Raw genomic sequence first — 20,689 nt, forward strand, 5'->3', positions numbered from 1 at the left:
TCAGAAGCGATTTCTTTAGATCTTTAGAACTCGTTTAAAAAAACATCGTCTTCAGCATCTTCAGCTTTTGAAGGCCTCCAAAGTTTCCTTTATAAAGTCGTGATCATAAGCTCTTGTACTAACGTTCCTTGAAACTGTTGCATAAGTAGAATTCCATAATCATAACTTCCACTCACAACACTAGTATTCTTCCAAAGTGTTGCATTCAGAACCTGATGACATTGATGACATCACGCGCCTTCTTACTAGAGTTAGAACCTGTAAGGTAAAATTCACACGTTAGAAAGAAAACCTTTAGTGTATAATTGTTCCTTATGATAACATGTAAAGTTATCATCAAAACCTAAGGCCAGATGCAGAACCATTCTTGTTCTTACTCAATCATCTTCTTACAAGAAATTAAGTGGTCATCTTAGAGAATCTGTCTACTACAACGAACACATAATCTACACCTCGTTGTGTACGAGGCAAGTCCAACACAAATTCCATGGCTAAATCTTTCCGAATATCTACAAGAATAGGTAAAGGCATATAAAGACCAATATTTTGATAATGACCCTTAAAAACCTGACAAGTATAACACCTATTGACTATAGTACCGGTGTCCCTCCTCAAGTATGGCCAATAATATCTCTCGTCCAAGCTAGAAATTGTCTTGTCTATGCCGAGATGATTGCTAAGACCACCACCATGCATGTCTCAAATTAGTTTCTCTCTAAAAGAGGAGAAAATAATGCATAGTTGATCCTCTTTAAAAAGATAACCATCTCGAGTATGAAAATTTGCACAAGGAGGCTTTCCACTACACTTGGCCTATAACTCCTTGAACTCGACATCACTCTCATATAACTCTTTTAGGCACTCAAAACCTATTATCTTGCGTGCTAAGATTATTAGCAAGGAAGCCCCCTACTCAATGCATCCGCTAACTTGTTAAGAGCCCCCGACTTATGTTGAATAATAAAAGGAAATTTTTGCAGAAAACTCACCCACCGAGCATGCATCTTGTTTATCACCCTATGACTATGAAGAAACTTCAAAGCTTGATGGTCAGTGAATAGAATGAACTCCTTCTAAACCAAATAATGTCCCACTGGCATAATGTAACACCCTTCTAAACCCCGCGGCAGTTTAAATAAATTATTCATAGTACATGAGAACAAGGGTGCCATAATTCAAATTTAAACAAACATCATACGTCTATGTCATGCATTCACTGAAGAAATTCAACACAATTCATAATTGCTCATGTTAACACAGCAAAAAATCAGTCATACGGAATAGTTCAACATCTTTAGAAACTATATCCCTCAAAACATCAAAATAAAACAATAGAGTCATAAACATAAACTCAAACAACGCGTTCCCCAGTGTTACAATATCAAAGCATGACACCTGACGCTAAACTAAACGCACTGACTCATGAGCTAATCCTCACCAAGTCGTAAAAGCTGTTATCCTCAATCTGAAAATGACAACATGTAAGGGTGAGTCTCATCGCAAATAAAAAATATTATTGCATCATAAATAATAACACATCATAGTTATATTAATCACCCAATTGTATTATATTCAGACAATTCAACAAATACACAACTAACACATCATCACTTCATAACACTGAAACACATTCAATCATGTTATGAAAATCATGCATATGAATAAACTCACACTATGCATGTGGTACCAAACATCATCAATGGGAATAACCCACCGAACGATCCAACATCTTCAAGATACGGCCCTGCCAGCACAAATTCCACACAATGGGAACTATGCCCTTCACTGAATCCCCACATCATCAAGATTCAGCCCTCAACAAATGATTATGAATGAATGCAACATATATAACATACTTATACCATCATCATCATCATCATCATCAAGTATGTTTAAATATATATTAGCATCATTCGAATATCATCCAATTATCATCATTATACAACTCATAAATCATCACATGATTATTATTTCAAACATAGCATGTATTAACACATCTCATCACATATATGTACAATACGTCATTCATCAAGAAATAAAATCATGTTTCAAAATAATTGAAGTTACACCTCATCCTATCATTTAAACACATAGGTTATCTCATAAGATTCATCGTGCTCGAAACGACACTAAAAATGGACATACGGTTTGAAAGTTATGGCCTTCGGAAAATTTGTAAAAATTTTGTATGCTGTGAGTCGACGCACGAGTTCCATAGGTCGACGCATAGAATTTTCTGCCCCCCTCGGGTTTGCTCAGGTCGACCCATGAGTCGACTCATGCTGGTCTTTTGGGAACCTACAGGTCGACGCACGCTGCGCTGATACATAATTTTTTCTGCGATTTTGACATCCTTCCTCTCCCAATATCAATCCAATCGCACCATAACAGTTCCCACACCAAAACATCATCAAATAACATAACATACTACAATTATAACACAGTTTAGAGGCCATCTAACACTAAAATCATTCATCAATTCATCAATCACATCAATTCAACAAAACAACCTAAATCTCCCAAAACCCCAAAACCTAAACATACAATCCAATTGATCTTACTAATACGCCTAATCAATATCATCACTTAAGATACGATAAGAGAAGTTAATCGGAGAGTCCCCCCTTACCCTATTCAAAAGTTCTTGATTGGTCTCTCCCTCTACGGCTCCTCTTTCACGTTCTTGAGTTCCCAATTCTTTAGTCTTTTCACGTTCTATCCCTTCTCTCCAATTCCCTTATTATTTTATGAAAATAACATTAAATTAGTAATGGGCTTTACTAACTTAACACCTCCTTCTTACTAACATCACCCATGGCCCAATACCATAAATCATTCTTTTCCAATTTATTTTCATAAAACCAAAATAAGTCTAATTATTAATTCAATTTCCAATTAAATTAAAAATTCAAATATACGAGTGTTACAACTCTCCCCTACTAAAAGAGTTTTCGTCCTCGAAAACATACCTTAAGTAAAGAGTTCCGGGTAGGAGTCTTTCATCTGGCTTTCCAGCTCCCAGGTAACATTTCCATCAGCCGGCCCTCCCCAAGCCACTCTGACCAAAGTTATCTCTTTGCTACGTAATTTCTTCAGCTTTCAATCTTCAATCCTCACAGGTAAAGCCTCAACCGTCAAGTTGTCTATCACCTGTACATCGTCTACTTGGATCACATGGGACGGATCCGCAATGTATTTCCTCAACTGAGACACATGAAATGTTAGAACAAGATTTGTTCTGATCAATATTCTTAGTTTTGATGATAACAAGGATATGAATTTTGTGTGAGATAATGTGGTACTCTAATACATTGCAATTTCCATTTCAGGAAATATATAAAGAGTATGCACAAATCAGCGCTCAGAAGCTTTGTCTCAGAAGGTTCAGCATGCAACATCAGAACATGGTCTGGCAAGACATCAGAAGATGGTCAAGGCAGAATCAGAACATGGGTCTATGGAAGCATCAGAAGAACTTGAGATCAGAAGCAGTAGCACTGAAGTTCTCATGGTATCACGCTCAGAAGCACTTCAAGGTCAGAAGACAAGAAGATGCTATGCACCAAGCTGTTTGACTCTGATGATATTCAAATATTTTATTCACAAACATCAGATCAGAAGAAAGTACAGGTGGCAGGCTACGCTGACTGACAAAAGGAACGTTGGAAGCTATTAAAGGCAACGTCAGTAGACACAGCGTGAACAAGGCTCGAGGTAGTTGACAAAAGCGTGAAACATTAAATGCAATGCTGTACGGAATACGCAAAGCATTAAATGCGCCCAACGGTCATCTTCTCAAACGCCTATAAATATGAAGTTCTGATGAGAAGCAAGGTTAACAACTCTGAACCAATTCTGAACGAAATTATTCTGAAAGACTTGCTGAAACGCTGTTCAAATTCAAAGCTCAGAAACTTCATCTTCATCAAAGCTCACTACATTGCTGTTGTAATATATTAGTGAGATTAAGCTTAAACGTTAAGAGAAATATCACTGTTGTGATTATAGCTTTTAAGAAGCATTGTAAAACTCTTATTTGATTACATTAATTTGTAAGTAACTAAAGTGATCAAGTGTTGATCAGAATACTCTAGGAAGTCTTAGCTTGTGTCTAAGCAGTTGTATTTAGAGTGATCACGTGGTGGTCAGGATACTCTAAGAAAGTCTTAGCTTGTGTCTAAGCATTTGTTCCTGGAGTGATCAGGTTGTGATCAGGATACTCTAGAAGACTTAGTCGCGGACTAAGTGGAAAACCATTGTAATCTGTTGCGATTAGTGGATTTAATCCTCAGGTGAGGTAAATCACTCTGTGGGGGTGGACTGGAGTATTTTAGTTAACAACGAACCAGGATAAAAATAACTGTGCATATTGTTTTTATCGTTCAAGTTTTTAGACTACACTTATTCAAACCCCCCCTTTCTAAGTGTTTTTCTATCCTTCATGAAATACATTGTGAAAATTTGTAAGCATCGGCGGTAAAGCAATACGATAGGCTACTTCTCCTACCTTCTCAAAAATCTGAAACGGACCAATGAAACAGGGTGCCAACTTCTTTGACTTCAACGCTCGGCCAATGCCCGTCATAGTAGTAACCCTCATAAATACATGACCCCCCTCTTGAAACTCAAGTGTCTTCCTTCTCATGTCGTGATAACTCTTCTGACGACTCTGAGAAGCTTTCATTTTCTCCTGAATCATCTTAATCTTTTCCGTAGTTTGTTGCACAATTTCTAGCCCGATCACAGCACTCTCACCAAATTCGTACCAACACAACGGCGTCCTACATCTCCTACCATACAAAGCCTCAAACTGAGCCATATCAATGCTCGAATGATAGCTATTGTTGTAGGTAAACTCAATCAACGGTAAATAACTGTCCCACGCACTGAAGGATAGAAAAACACTTAGAAAGGGGGGGTTTGAATAAGTGTAGTTTAAAAACTTGAAAGATAAAAACAATTTGCACAGTTATTTTTATCCTGGTTCGTTGTTAACTAAACTACTCCAGTCCACCCCCACGGAGTGATTTACCTCACCTGAGGATTTAATCCACTAATCGCAACAGATTACAATGGTTTTCCACTTAGCCCACGACTAAGTCTTCTAGAGTATCCTGATCACAACCTGATCACTCTAGGAACAAATGCTTAGACACAAGCTAAGACTTTCTTAGAGTATCCTGACCACCACGTGATCACTCTAAATACAACTGCTTAGACACAAGCTAAGACTTCCTAGAGTATCCTGATCAACACTTGATCACTCTAGTTACTTACAAATTAATGTAATCAATTCTAAGAGTATTACAAATGCTTCTGAAAAGCTATAATCACAACAGTGATATTTCTCTTAACGTTTAAGCTTAATCTCACTAATATATTACAACAGCAATGTAGTGAGCTTTGATGAAGATGAAGTTTCTGAGCTATGAGTTTGAACAGCGTTTCAGCAAGTTTTTTAGAATTGGTTCTTTCAAAATCGTCAACCTTGCTTCTCATCAGAACTTCATATTTATAGGCACTTGAGAAGATGACCGTTGGGCGCATTTAATGCTTTGCGTGTTCCGTACAGCTTTGCATTTAATGTTTCACGCTTTTGTCAACTACCTCGAGCCTTGTTCACGCTGTGTCTACTGACGTTGCCTTTAATAGCTTCCAACGTTCCTTTTGTCAGTCAGCGTAGCCTGCCACCTGTACTTTCTTCTGATCTGATGTTTGTGAATATAATATTTGAATATCATCAGAGTCAAACAGCTTGGTGCATAGCATCTTCTTGTCTTCTGACCTTGAAGTGCTTCTGAGCGTGATACCATGAGAACTTCAGTGCTTCTGCTTCTGATCTCAAGTTCTTCTGATGCTTCCATAGACCCATGTTCTGATTCTGCCTTGACCATCTTCTGATGTCTTGCCAGACCATGTTCTGATGTTGCATGCTGAACCTTCTGAGACAAAGCTTCTGAGCGCTGATTTGTGCATACTCTTTATATATTTCCTGAAAGGGAATTTGCAATGTATTAGAGTACCACATTATCTCACACAAAATTCATATCCTTGTTATCATCAAAACTAAGAATATTGATCAGAACAAATGTTGTTCTAACAATCTCCCCCTTTTTGATGATGACAAAAACATATATAAATGATATGAATTTGCGATCAGAAAGAGCAGACGGCTAAAGACAATTACACAGCTATAGCATAAGCATGTGAATATGTCTCCCCCTGAGATTAACAATCTCCCCCTGAGATGAATAATCTCCCCCTGAAATTAATACTGGAAGAATTTTAATAATAAAAGACTTCCCTGATTATTTCGGTAGAGACGTTCACAGTGCTTGATCTTCAGAACATTCATGACTTCTGATTTCTGCTTCCATAGAACAGCTTCAGAACATTGAATTTCTTTAGATCTTCAGAACATTCACAGCTTCTGACTTTTGCTTCCATCGGACAGCTTCAGAACTTGAATTTCTTTGATCTTCAGAACATTCACAGCTTCTGACTTTTGCTTCCATCGGACAGCTTCAGAACATTCACAGCTTCTGATTCTTGCTTCTATTGGGACAACTTCAGAGCTTGAATTTCTTCTTACTTCACTTCATGCTAGATTGTATCAGAACATTGTTGAATGTACCAGAGCTTCATCAGAGCATCTCTACATCCTGAAATGTTACAGAACAAAACTAAACGACAAAAGTCAGCATGAATGAATCAGAACATAAAATATGTTTCAGAAAACACATAATATGTATCAGAGCCATATAGGCCATATAGAATGTATCAGATCCATATAAAATGTATCAGAACAAATAGACATTCAGAATCAGATCATATTCTATCATCAGAATATCTGAACATTCTTCCTTCTTGCTTCTGATTCTGAAGCTTCATAGCACTCAGCTTGCTTCAAGAATCCAAGAGCTTGATTCATCTTGTTGCTTCTAATGTTGATCTTGAATCTTCGATTCCTGCAACAACACAACTTAAAAACATAGAACTTTGCAAGTTCTATTAGAAATGTGGGGTCTTTTTACCCGATACCTGATAATATTAATCAGATCATTTATCATATATTTTCTCCCCCTTTTTGTCATAACATCAAAAAGAATATAAAAGATTCAGATGTAGAAAACGACAAAGGAAAGAAACAGAAATAAACTTTTCATTGATTAAACAAACAGGATTACAAAAGATGTATGCAGAAAACAGATGCAACAAGGAAGGAAAACTACAAAGACTAACGAACTACAACCCTAGCTTAGACAATCTTAGCTAACATATCATGAATCCCTGCGGTCTTCTCAGTTTGTTCAGCCATGAAAGCTTGAAATTCTTCATGCCTGAGCAGCTCCCAGAGAAAGAAGTAAATGAATACAAAAGAGGAACTCAGAACAGTTCACCAGGAGAGAGCATATTCTCAGATGGGCTTTCCCTTAACATAGAAGTTAAGTCCTTAGGGAACCTAACTTCATCCAATATCTTAAGAAAGTCTTCTTCCTTTGGACAAAGGTTAATAACAGCATCAAGGAAGAGATCTGACATGAGAAAAGACTTGGAATGCCATCCCGAGATATGTTTCTCATCCTGTAACCGATTAACCCTTCCATCCGTTCTATTCAAATAGATCATCCACTTTTGAGACTTAGTTTCTTCAACAGGTTTAAAGTTTTGATGAAGAGAACTGGGCGAAGGATTCATGATGAATGCTAGATCGATGAAGAATGAACTAGGGTTATCACAAAAGATATTCATAGAAAAATGAGAGAAAGAAAGCGAGAGCACAAAGATTGATTGAAGAATGCAAAGAAATGGAGAAATAAATAGAGGGAATGTGGGGAAGGAAAACGTTCTAGGGAAGGGAAACGTTTGACGGATATAAAAACGTAAAGGACAATAAAAGAAATGATGAATGGCATTTAATGTTACATGACGTGAGGAGAGATAATAATGACAAAAGAAGTGATTAGCACAGTTACCTAAGTAGACGTCCCCTCAACTGCACGCACGTTTGTCCAGAAAAAATGAACACGTGTTTACCATCTGGATAGCCAGTTACAGCTGTTTTACTTTTAAAGAGATTCTGAATCAACTTAGACAATGAAACGTTAGTAATAACTGAATCACTACTTCTAATTGATTACAAACAGAACTTCTTATAAAAGACTAATCCAGTCTCATTTCAGAAGATACTCATACATAAGATCTTCTCATCTTCTCATTCTGGGCATAAATCCATACTGATATTCTTCAGAATGAACTTAAACCTATCTTCAGCAAGGGGTTTTGTAAAGATATCAGCCCATTGATGGTCTGTATCCACAAAGTTTAAAGATATAACACCCTTCTGAACATAGTCCCTTATGAAATGATGTTTAATCTCAATATGTTTAGCTTTTGAATGTAAGATAGGATTCTTAGATAAACATATAGCAGAAGTATTATCACAGAAAATAGGAATGTTACTCTCATATATCTGATAATCTTCTAGCTGACTTCTCATCCAGAGCATTTGTGTGCTACATCCAGCAGCAGCAACATATTCTGCTTCTGTTGTTGAGAGGGCAATTGTAGCTTGCTTCTTGCTGTACCATGAGATCAGATGACTTCCAAGAAATTGACAACTTCCAGAAGTATTTTTCCTTTCAATTCTACCTCCAGCATAGTCAGCATCACAGAATCCTACTAAGTTGTATTCTTTGGATCTTCTGTAAACCAAACCAACATTAGTAGTACCTTTCAGATACCTCAGAATTCTCTTAACCGCAGTTAAATGAGATTCTCTCGGATCTGATTGGAATCTAGCACACAAACAAACACTAAAGAGAATGTCGGGTCTAGAAGCAGTTAGGTATAGAAGAGATCCAATCATACCTCTGTACAACTTCTGATCTACCTTCTTACTTACCTCATCCTTACCTAGGACACATGTTGGATGCATAGGAGTTTTGGCTTCTTTGCTTTCAGAAAGATTAAACTTCTTCAGCAGTTCTTTCACATACTTCGTTTGATGAACATAGGTTCCATCAGAAGTTTGGTTGATTTGAATCCCAAGGAAATACTTGAGTTCTCCCATCATGCTCATTTCAAATTCAGCCTGCATAGACTCAGCAAACTCCTTTCCAAGTGTAGCATTAGATGTTCCAAAGATAATATCATCAACATATATTTGACAAATTAAAATATCCTTTTTAAATGTTTTACAAAAGAGAGTAGTGTCCACTTTTCCTCTAGTGAAACCATTTTCCATAAGGAAAGAACTCAAACGTTCATACCAAGCTCTAGGAGCTTGTTTCAATCCGTATAATGATTTCTTTAATTTAAAAACATGATTTGGAGACATAGAGTCTTCAAAACCAGGAGGTTGATGGACATAAACTTCTTCATCTATATAACCATTTAAGAAGGCACTCTTGACATCCATCTGATAAAGAGTGATGTTATGTTGAGTGGCAAAAGAAATTAATAGACGGATAGATTCTAACCTGGCCACTGGTGCAAAGGTTTCTGTGTAGTCAATTCCTTCTTGCTGACTATAACCTTGAGCAACCAGTCTGGCTTTGTTTCTTACCACTTCTCCCTTCTCGCTTAGCTTGTTTCTGAACACCCACTTAGTGCCGATGATGTTAAATCCTTTTGGTCTAGGAACCAAGTCCCATACATCATTCCTTGTAAACTGATTGAGTTCTTCTTGCATGGCAATTATCCAGTCTGGATCTTCTAGAGCTTGATCAACAGAAGTTGGCTCGATCAAAGAAACAAGACCTAATTGACATTCTGCATTGTTCTTAAGGAATGCCCTTGCTCTGATGGGATCATCTTTCTTCCCAAGGATCACATCTTTTGAATGAGCTGAAGCAAGTCTAGGTGATCTTCTGATTGTTGGTTCTTCAGAAATCCTGAGATTCTCTAAAGATGCAGCAACTTGATCTTCTGATTCATTGCTTCTGAGACTGCCAGCCTCTGCAGCTTTGCTTCTTGGTTCTACTGCTTCTGATATATCAATATCAAAATCTGCAAAATTCTCAAACTGCTTTGGTTTTTCAAGACCAAGCTTATCATCAAACCTGATATTGATTGATTCTTCTACAATCAATGTTTCAGTATTGTATACTCTGTAGCCTTTAGAGCGTTCAGAATATCCAAGAAGGAAACACTTTTGAGCTTTAGAATCAAACTTACCAAGATGATCTTTAGTATTCAAAATAAAACATACACATCCAAAAGGATGGAAATATGAAATGTTGGGCTTTCTGTTCTTCCACAATTCATAAGGAGTCTTATTTAGAATAGGTCTTATAGAGATTCTATTCTGAATATAACACGCAGTGTTTATTGCTTCTGCCCAGAAATGCTTAGCCATATTGGTTTCATTGATCATGGTTCTGGCCATTTCTTGTAGAGTCCTATTCTTTCGCTCTACAACTCCATTTTGCTGTGGAGTTCTAGGACAAGAGAAATCATGGGCAATACCATTTTCTTTGAAGAACTCCTCAAAGAGTTTGTTCTCAAATTCACCACCATGATCACTTCTGACCTTTATGATTTTGCACTCCTTCTCAGATTGGATCTGAGTGCAGAATTCAAAGAACACTGAATGAGACTCATCCTTGTGTTTCAAGAACTTTACCCATGTCCAGCGGCTATAATCATCAACGATGACTAATCCATATTTCTTCCCTCTGACAGATGCTATTTTGACTGGGCCAAACAGATCAATGTGCAAGAGTTCTAACGGCCTTGAGGTAGAAACAACATTCTTAGACTTGAATGCAGGTCTGGAGAACTTGCCCTTCTGACATGCTTCACAAAGAGCGTCTGATTTGAATTTCAGATTTGGGAGACCTCTGACCAGATTTAGTTTGTTAATCTGAGAAATCTTTCTCAAACTAGCATGACCTAATCTTCTGTTCCAGACCCATTGCTCCTCAGAAACAGACATAAGACAAGTCACCTTCTGCATCTCAAGATCAGAAAGATCAATCTTATAAATGTTGTTCTTCCTCTTGCCTGTAAATAGGATTGAGCCATCCTTCTGACTTACAGCCTTGCAAGACTTTTGATTGAAGATTATATCATAACCATTGTCACTTAATTGACTTATGGACAATAAGTTATGCGTTAATCCTTTAACAAGAAGTACATTAGTTATGGAAGGAGAGTTACCAAGACTAATGGTTCCAGAGCCAATGATTTTGCCCTTCTGATCTCCTCCAAACTTGACTTCTCCACCTGGTTTAAGCACCAGGTCTTGGAATGTAGACCTTCTTCCCGTCATGTGTCGCGAGCACCCAGAGTCCAGGTACCATGACATTTTGCTTTCTGTCCTCTTTGCCGCCAAGGATATCTGCAACAGAAATTATCTTCTCCTTAGGTACCCATAATTTCTTGGGTCCTTTCTTGTTAGTTCTCCTCAAGTTCTGATTGAACTTGGGTTTAGCAAAATATTTGACAGGAGGAACAACATGATATTCTTTAGGTTTGTCAGCATGATATTTCTTAGGATGTGTCACAAGCTTCTTGGTGTGAACAGTGTTAAACTTCTGTGCATGTGAAGTGAGCCTAATATCATGTGCATGGCCATATTTGAACTGATCATACAATGGCTTGTATGTGATCTTCAGATCATCAATAGGTTCAAATTTGTGTGAGGTATCACCCTCATAGCCAAAACCAAATCTTCTGTTTCCAGAAACACCATATATCATAGAAGCAAGATGACTTCTGCCAATACTTCTAGATAAGAACTTTCTGAAGCTCGAGTCATATTCTTTCAGAATATGATTCATGCTAGGAATGGATTTTTCTATTTCAGAAGGAGATCCACTATCTTTGGATAGATTTAAAACTTTTTCCTTCAGTTCAGAATTTTCCAATTCCAGCTTCTTAGTTTCAAATTCAAACTGCTTTTTCAGCTTTTTGTATTTGATACTAAGATGAGCCTTGAGTTCCAGAAGTTCTGTTAAACTGGAAACTAACTCTTCTCTAGATAGTTCAGAAAATACCTCTTCAGAATCTGATTCTGATGTAGATTCTGATCCATCATCTTCTGTAGCCATCAGCGCGAAGTTGGCCTGCTCTCCTTCAGAGTCTGATTCTGATTCTGATTCAGAATCATCCCATGTTGCCATAAGACCTTTCTTCTTCTGAAACTTCTTCTTGGGATTCTCCTTCTGAAGTTTTGGACACTCGTTCTTGTAATGTCCAGGCTCATTGCACTCATAGCAGACAACCTTCTTCTTGTCAGATCTTCTGTCACCAGAAGATTCTCCACGTTCAAATCTCTTTGAACTTCTGAAGCCTCTGAACTTCCTTTGCTTGCTCTTCCAGAGTTGGTTTACCCTTCTGGAGATCATGGACAGTTCATCTTCTTCTTCAGATTCTGATTCTTCAGGATCTTCTTCTCTAGCCTGAAAAGCGTTAGTGCATTTTTTAACATTAGATTTTAATGCAATAGACTTACCTTTCTTCTGAGGCTCGTTTGCGTCCAGCTCTATTTCATGGCTTCTCAAGGCACTGATAAGCTCTTCCAAAGAAACTTCATTCAGATTCTTGGCAATCTTGAATGCAGTCACCATTTGACCCCATCTTCTGGGTAAGCTTCTGATGATCTTCTTTACATGATCAGCCTTGGTGTAGCCTTTGTCCAGAACTCTTAATCCAGCAGTCAGAGTTTGAAATCTTGAAAACATCTTCTCAATGTCTTCATCATCCTCCATCTTGAAGGCTTCATATTTCTGGATTAGAGCAAGAGCTTTAGTCTCCTTGGCTTGAGCATTTCCCTCATGGGTCATTTTCAATGACTCATATATATCATGGGCAGTTTCCCTGTTAGATATCTTCTCATACTCAGCATGAGAGATAGCATTCAGCAAAACAGTCCTACATTTATGATGATTCTTGAAATCTTTCTTTTGATCATCAGTCATTTCGCTTCTCGTGAGCCTTACACCAGTAGCTTTAACAGGATGTTTGTAACCATCCAACAGAAGATCCCATAGATCAGCATCTAGACCAAGAAAGTAACTTTCCAGTTTATCTTTCCAGTATTCAAAGTTTTCACCATCAAATACTGGTGGTCTAGTATAACCATTGTTACCGTTGTATTGCTCAGCAGAGCCAGATGTAGATGCAGTTGGATTTGATTGAGATTCACCAGCCATCTTTTACTTAAGCGTTTTTCTCTTCCTGAATCTTTTCTGAACACGGTTAAGTGCTTGCACCTTAGAACCGGCGCTCTGATGCCAATTGAAGGAAAGAAAAACACTTAGAAAGGGGGGTTTGAATAAGTGTAGTTTAAAAACTTGAAAGATAAAAACAATTTGCACAATTATTTTTATCCTGGTTCGTTGTTAACTAAACTACTCCAGTCCACCCCCACGGAGTGATTTACCTCACCTGAGGATTTAATCCACTAATCGCAACAGATTACAATGGTTTTCCACTTAGCCCACGACTAAGTCTTCTAGAGTATCCTGATAACAACCTGATCACTCTAGGAACAAATGCTTAGACACAAGCTAAGACTTTCTTAGAGTATCCTGACCACCACGTGATCACTCTAAATACAACTGCTTAGACACAAGCTAAGACTTCCTAGAGTATCCTGATCAACACTTGATCACTCTAGTTACTTACAAATTAATGTAATCAATTCTAAGAGTATTACAAATGCTTCTGAAAAGCTATAATCACAACAGTGATATTTCTCTTAACGTTTAAGCTTAATCTCACTAATATATTACAACAGCAATGTAGTGAGCTTTGATGAAGATGAAGTTTCTGAGCTATGAGTTTGAACAGCGTTTCAGCAAGTTTTTCAGAATTGGTTCTTTCAAAATCGTCAACCTTGCTTCTCATCAGAACTTCATATTTATAGGCACTTGAGAAGATGACCGTTGGGCGCATTTAATGCTTTGCGTGTTCCGTACAGCTTTGCATTTAATGTTTCACAGTTTTGTCAACTACCTCGAGCCTTGTTCACGCTGTGTCTACTGACGTTGCCTTTAATAGCTTCCAACGTTCCTTTTGTCAGTCAGCGTAGCCTGCCACCTGTACTTTCTTCTGATCTGATGTTTGTGAATATAATATTTGAATATCATCAGAGTCAAACAGCTTGATGCATAACATCTTCTTGTCTTCTGACCTTGAAGTGCTTCTGAGCGTGATACCATGAGAACTTTAGTGCTTCTGCTTCTGATCTCAAGTTCTTCTGATGCTTCCATAGACCCATGTTCTGATTCTGCCTTGACCATCTTCTGATGTCTTGCCAGACCATGTTCTGATGTTGCATGCTGAACCTTCTAAGACAAAGCTTCTGAGCGCTGATTTGTGCATACTCTTTATATATTTCCTGAAAGGGAATTTGCAATGTATTAGAGTACCACATTATCTCACACAAAATTCATATCCTTGTTATCATCAAAACTAAGAATATTGATCAGAACAAATCTTGTTCTAACACGCACCACCTTTCTCTAACACACAAGCACGCAACAAATCTTCTAATGATTGGATCGTCCTCCCAGTCTGTCCATCTGTCTGCGGATGATAAGAAGAACTCAATCTCAACTTAGTGCCCAAAGCCTTCTGCAAACCTTCCCAGAACTTAGATGTAAATCTCGGATCTCTGTCAGACACGATACTCGAAGGAATACCATGCAGACTAACTATCTTCTCAATATACAATTGAGCTAACTTCTCCCTCGGATAATCCATTCTTACCGGTATGAAGTGTGCAGACTTCGTCAAGCTGTCCACAACAAACTAGATAGCCTCGCAATTCTTAATAGTCCTCGGCAAACCCGAAACAAAATCCATTGATATGCTATCCCACTTTCATTCAGGAATAAACAACGGCTGCAGAAACCCAGATGGCTTCTGATGCTCAATTTTTTACTTATGGCATGTTAAACAAGAATAAACAAACTCTGCAATTTCTTTCTTCATTCTAGGCCACCAGAACAACTTTTTCAGGTCATGATACATCTTGGTAGTACTAGGATGAATGCTCAGTCCACTGCGGTGTCCTTCTTCCAAAATATCCTTTCGGAGTTTAGCAACATCAGGAACACAGACTCTATCACCAAACCTCAGTATACCATTCTCGTCAATTCTGAACTCACCGCCTTTTCCTTGATTAATCATAGTCAACTTATCGATCAATTCAACATCAGCTTTCTGACCCTCTCTGACCTCTTCAAGAATACCGCTAGTAAGCTTTAGCATACCCAATTTAACACTGTTAGGAGTGCCTTCACATACCAAACTCAAATCTCTAAATTGTTCAATTAAATCCAGTTCTTTCACCATTAGCATACACATATGCAAGGAATTCCTACTCAACGCTTCAGCAACCACGTTTACCTTACCAGGATGGTAATTCAAACCAAAATCATAATCTTTGAGGAACTCTAGCCACCTCCTCTGCCTCATATTAAGCTCCTTCTGATCAAAGAGATACTTCAGACTCTTATGATCACTGAAAACTTCGAATATCGAATCGTACAAATAATGTCGCCACAACTTTAACACAAAAACCACAGCTGCTAACTCCAAATCATGAGTTGGATAATTCCTCTCATGCACTTTGAGTTGCCTCGACACATAAGCGGCCACTTGTTGATTCTGCATCAATACACCACCTAAACCCATTAGTGATGCGTCACAATATACCATAAACGATTCTGCCAGATTCGGTAAAATCAAGATAAGAGCGCTAGTCAACCTCTTCTTTAACTCTTGGAATCCTTCTTGACATTTCGAATCCCAAATAAACGCTTGTCCCTTCCTGGTCAATTTAGTTAATGGAAATGCTAACCTCGAAAATCCTTCGATAAACTTTCTGTAGTAACCTGCAAGACCAAGAAAACTACGAATTTCAGAAACTGACTTCGGAGCTTCCCACTGAGTTACTGCTTCTACCTTCGTCGGATCTACGGTAATACCATTCTTGGAAATCACATGACCAAGAAAACTTACTTCGCTCAACCAGAATTCACACTTCGACAACTTCGCATAAAGCTTCTTTTCTTTCAACAATTCCAACATAATTCTAAGATGATCCGCATCCTCTTCCTTACTTTTAGAATATATCAGAATATCATCTATAAATACTACAACAAACTTATCGAGATAAGGATGAAAGATCCTATTCATATACTCCATAAAGACACCAGGCGTAGTAGTAACCCCAAATGGCATCACGGTATACTCGTAATGACCATACCTCGTTCTAAACGCAATTTTCTGAATATCGTCTGCTTTCACACGAATCTGATGATACCCAGACCTCAGATCAATTTTACTGAATACGCTTGCTCCGACCAGCTAATCCATCAAGTCATCAATCCTCGGTAATGGATATCGATTCTTGATAGTAACCTTGTTCAGCTGTCTATAATCCACGCATAGTCTCATCGAACCTTCTTTCTTCTTTACTAACAACACTGGCTCACCCCACGGCGAAACACTAGAACGGATGAACTCCTTCTCAAGCAATTCTTCTAATTGACTCTTTAATTTGGCCAACTCGGATGCTGACATGCGATAAGGCGCCATCGACACAGGACTCGTCCCAGGAATTAATTCGATCGCAAACTCCACTTCCCTCTCAGGTGGCAACTCTCTAACCTCTTTGGGAAAAACTTCTGGAAAATCTCGTACTACCAGTAATTCATTACTCACCGCTTTCCCTTTCGCCTCCAGATATGCGAATAACATGAACATTGCAGCCCCATCTTTAACCGCTTCATTTACCTGCTTGGTAGTCATCGCCAAATTCTCGACACTGCTCTCTCCAGGAAAGATAACCGTCTTCGTAAAGCAATTAATATGAACCCGGTTGAATTCTAACCAGTTCATTCTCAGAATAACATCAAGTTGTTCAAGCGGAAGGCACACTATGTCCATCCCAAACTTCCTACCAAAAATATCAATCGGACAGTTCAAACAAGCAGAAGAAGTAGTTACTGAACCAGACGTAGGAGTATCAATAACCATACTTCCATTAATATCAGATTTTTTTAATCCTAATCTTTTAGCACAATCCAACAAAATAAATGAATGTGTTGCTCCAGTGTCAATAATTGCAATTAAAGGTGTGCCATGGATAAAACATGTACCTTTAATCAATCGATCCTCTGGAGTAGTCTCTGACCCAGACAAAGCAAATACCTTCCCACCAGACTGATTCTTCTTTGGTTTAGGATACTGTGGGCTAACGTGACCTTCTTCACCACAGTTGTAGCAAGTCACAACCCTCTTCTTACAATCAGCAGCAACATGGCCTACTTTATCATACTTGAAACACTTCTTTTGATCAAGCTTACAGTCATTCTTACGATGTCCAATTTCCCCACAGTTGTAGCACCTGACAAAAGCACTGGAGTCTCCCCCACTGGGCTTCTTCCAATCACCAGCTTTAGGATTTCCTCTACCATATGGCTTACCTCTATCCATATGCTTCTTACCTTTCTTGTCAACCAACTCGCGAGAGTGAGATGACTTTAGCTTAATGTTATCCTCTTCGAAGATCCTGCTACAGTCCACCAAATCAACAAATTGCCAGATCCTCTGGTACCTTGCTTGATCTCATCACAAATACCATTCTCAAATTTGATACACTTTGAGAATTCACTAGCTTCATCATTGTTGTAGTGAACGTAGTACTTCGCCAACTCAACAAACTTCGAAGCATACTCTGGTAACGTCATATTACATAGAGTCAGCTCCAAAAATTCAATTTATTTTCTGCCTCGAACGTCTTCAGGGAAGTACCTTCTCAAAAACTCTCTTTTGAACACAGCCCAAGAAATAGCTACATCATCAGCATCCAGTTCAGCTCTAGTTGCCATCCACCAGTCGTCAGTTTCTTCGGACAACATATGCGTACCATACCTCACCTTCAGATTCTCAGTACAATCAATGAATCTGAAAATCCTCTCGACCTCCTTCATCCACTTCTGAGCACCTTCAGGATCATGCGTGCCCTTGAGAAACAGAGGATTGTTCCTCTGAAAGTTCCCTAATTGCCTGTCAGCACCAATCCCAGCTCCATTTGCATTCCCTCCCAGCACACCAGCAATCATGCCCAGAGCCTCAGCGATAGCATCATCGTTTCTTCCACCTCTTCCATCCATTGCTCTGCTTAAATCACAAACAATTTATTCAGAACAAAATTATCAATAATGTTTAACCCACACTAGTCGCATACACAGGGAAGACTGACACAAGACTCTGGTCACAACGACCGACTATGCTCTGATACCACTATTGTAAAACCCATCTAAACCCCGCGGAAATTTAAATAAATTATTCAGAGTACATGAGAACAAGGGTGCCACAATTCAAATTTTAAAACAAACAGCATACGTCTATGTCATGCATTCACTAAAGAAATTCAACACAATTCATAATTGCTCATGTTAACACAGCGGAAAATCAGCCATATGGAATAGTTCAACATCTTTAGAAACTATATCCCTCAAAACATCAAAATAAAACAATAGATTCATAAACATAAACTCAAACAACGCGTTCCCCAGTGTTATAATATCTGAGCATGACACCCGATGCTAAACTAAACGCACTGACTCATGAGCTAATCCTCACCAAGTCGTAAAAGCCGCTATCCTCAATCTGAAAATGACAACATGTAAGGGTGAGTCTCATTGCAATTAACAAATATTATTGCATCATAAATAATAACACATCATAGTTATATTAATCACCCAATTGTATTATATTCAAACAATTCAACAAATACACAACTAACACATCATCACTTCATAACACTGAAACACATTCAATTATGTTATGAAAATCATGCATATGAATGAACTGACACTATGCATATGGTACCAAACATCATCAATGGGAATAACCCACCGGCCGATCCAACATCTTCAAGATACGGCCCTGCCAGCATAAATTCCACACAATGGGAGTTATGCCCTTCACTGAATCCCCACATCATCAAGATTCAGCCCTCAACAAATGATTATGAATGAATGCAACATATATAACATACTTATACCATCATCATCATCATCATCAAGTATGTTTAAATATATATTAGCATCATTCTAATATCATCCAATTATCATCATTATACAACTCATAAATCATCACATGATTATTATTTCAAACATAACATGTATTAACACATCTCATCACATATATGTACAATACGTCATTCATCAAGAAATAAAATCATGTTTCAAAATAATTGAAGTTACACCTCATCCCATCATTTTAACACATAGGTTATCTGATAAGGTTCATCATGCTCAAAACGGCACTAAAAACGGACATACGGTTTGAAAGTAATGGCCTTCGGAAAATTTGTAAAAATTTTGTATGCTGTGAGTCGACGCACGAGTTCCATAGGTCGACGCATAGAATTTTATGCCCTCCTCGGGTTCGCTCAGGTCGACCCATGAGTCGACTCATGCTGGTATTTTGGGAACCTACGGGTCGACGCATGAGTTTCATAGGTCGATGCACGTTGCGTTGATACAAAGTTTTTTCTGCGATTTTGACATCCTTCCTCTCCCAATCTCAATCCAGTCGCACCATAACAGTTCCCAAACCAAAACATCATCAAATAACATAACATACTACAATTATAACTCATTTTAGAGGTAATGTAACACTAAAATCATTCATCAATTCATCAATCCAATCAATTCAACAAAACAACCTAAATCTCCCAAAACCCCAAAACCCCAAAACCTAAACATATAATCCAATTGATCTAAATAATATGCCTAATCAATATCATCACTTAAGATACGATAAGAGAAGTTAACCGGAGAGTCCCTCCTTATCTTATTCAAAAGTTCTTGATTTGTCTCTCCCTCTACTGCTCCTCTTTCACGTTCTTGAGTTCCCAATTCTTCAGTCTTTTCACGTTCTATCCCTTCTCTCCAATTCCCTTATTATTTTTTGAAAATAACATCAAATTAGTAATGGGCTTTACTAACTTAACACCTCCTTCTTACTAACATCACCCATGGCCCAATACCATAAATAATTCTTTTCCAATTTATTTTCATAAAACCAGAATAATTCTAATTATTAATTCAATTTCCAATTAAATTAAAAATTAAAATATACGGGTGTTACACATAGAGCTCTAAAGATTGCATAGAATTCATGATCATAAGTACTTCATTTTTGGCGGCCATCGCTTCATTTTTCACTAAAAAAGACTACATGTTTCTTCTCCTGAGATAAAACAGCTCCTATCCCCACTCCACTAGCATCACATTCAACTTGGTAAACCTTGTCAAAACCAAGAAGTGCTAGTACCGGTACGGTACATAGCTTCTCCTTAATTAGCGCAAAACTCAGCTCTTGCTCAAACCCCCAATTAAACTTCCATTTCTTCAAACATTCAGTAATAGGTGCAATGATAGTAATGAAATATTTGATAAACAACAAAACCTACGAACCTAAGTTACAAATTTATGTGCGGGCCACTCTCTTATAGCACTCAGTTTATCTTCATCAACAACAAAACCTATGAAAAGTAACTTGTTGGTGTTGAATGTACATTTTTTCAAATTAATGTATAACTGGTTCTCCTGTAAGACTTGCAACACTTGCCTCACATGCTGCAAATGCTTTGTCTTTTTCTTACTGTAAATCAGAATATCGTCTAAATGATCCACTATAAAAGAACTAGTAA

At 38.0% G+C, this 20,689-nt stretch overlaps 1 protein-coding gene across 1 annotated transcript; it reads right to left on the minus strand.

Annotated features, from left to right (window-relative positions):
* Positions 1 to 399: 399 nt before the first annotated feature.
* On the minus strand, positions 400 to 16,908 carry LOC131650399 (uncharacterized). Its single transcript, XM_058920113.1, has 2 exons — positions 16,455 to 16,908; positions 400 to 509 (listed from the first exon to the last, which is right to left on the minus strand). Exons 1-2 carry the CDS (start codon positions 16,906 to 16,908, stop codon positions 400 to 402), a joined length of 564 nt encoding a protein of 187 aa, XP_058776096.1.
* Between the last annotated feature and the right edge of the window lie 3,781 nt (positions 16,909 to 20,689).

The sequence above is a fragment of the Vicia villosa genome, linkage group LG1, assembly GCF_029867415.1.
Source record: "Vicia villosa cultivar HV-30 ecotype Madison, WI linkage group LG1, Vvil1.0, whole genome shotgun sequence".
NCBI classification, from domain to species: Eukaryota; Viridiplantae; Streptophyta; class Magnoliopsida; order Fabales; family Fabaceae; genus Vicia; species Vicia villosa.

Excerpts from the sequence above, each read along its gene's own strand:
- LOC131650399 (XM_058920113.1), bottom strand. The coding sequence starts at position 16,908 with ATGGACATAGTGTGCCTTCCGCTTGAACAACTTGATGTTATTCTGAGA. Across the intron at positions 510-16,454 it reads TTCTAGTGTTTCGCCGTGGG|ATATTCGGAAAGATTTAGCC; the intron begins GTGAGCCAGTGT and ends CTATTCTTGTAG.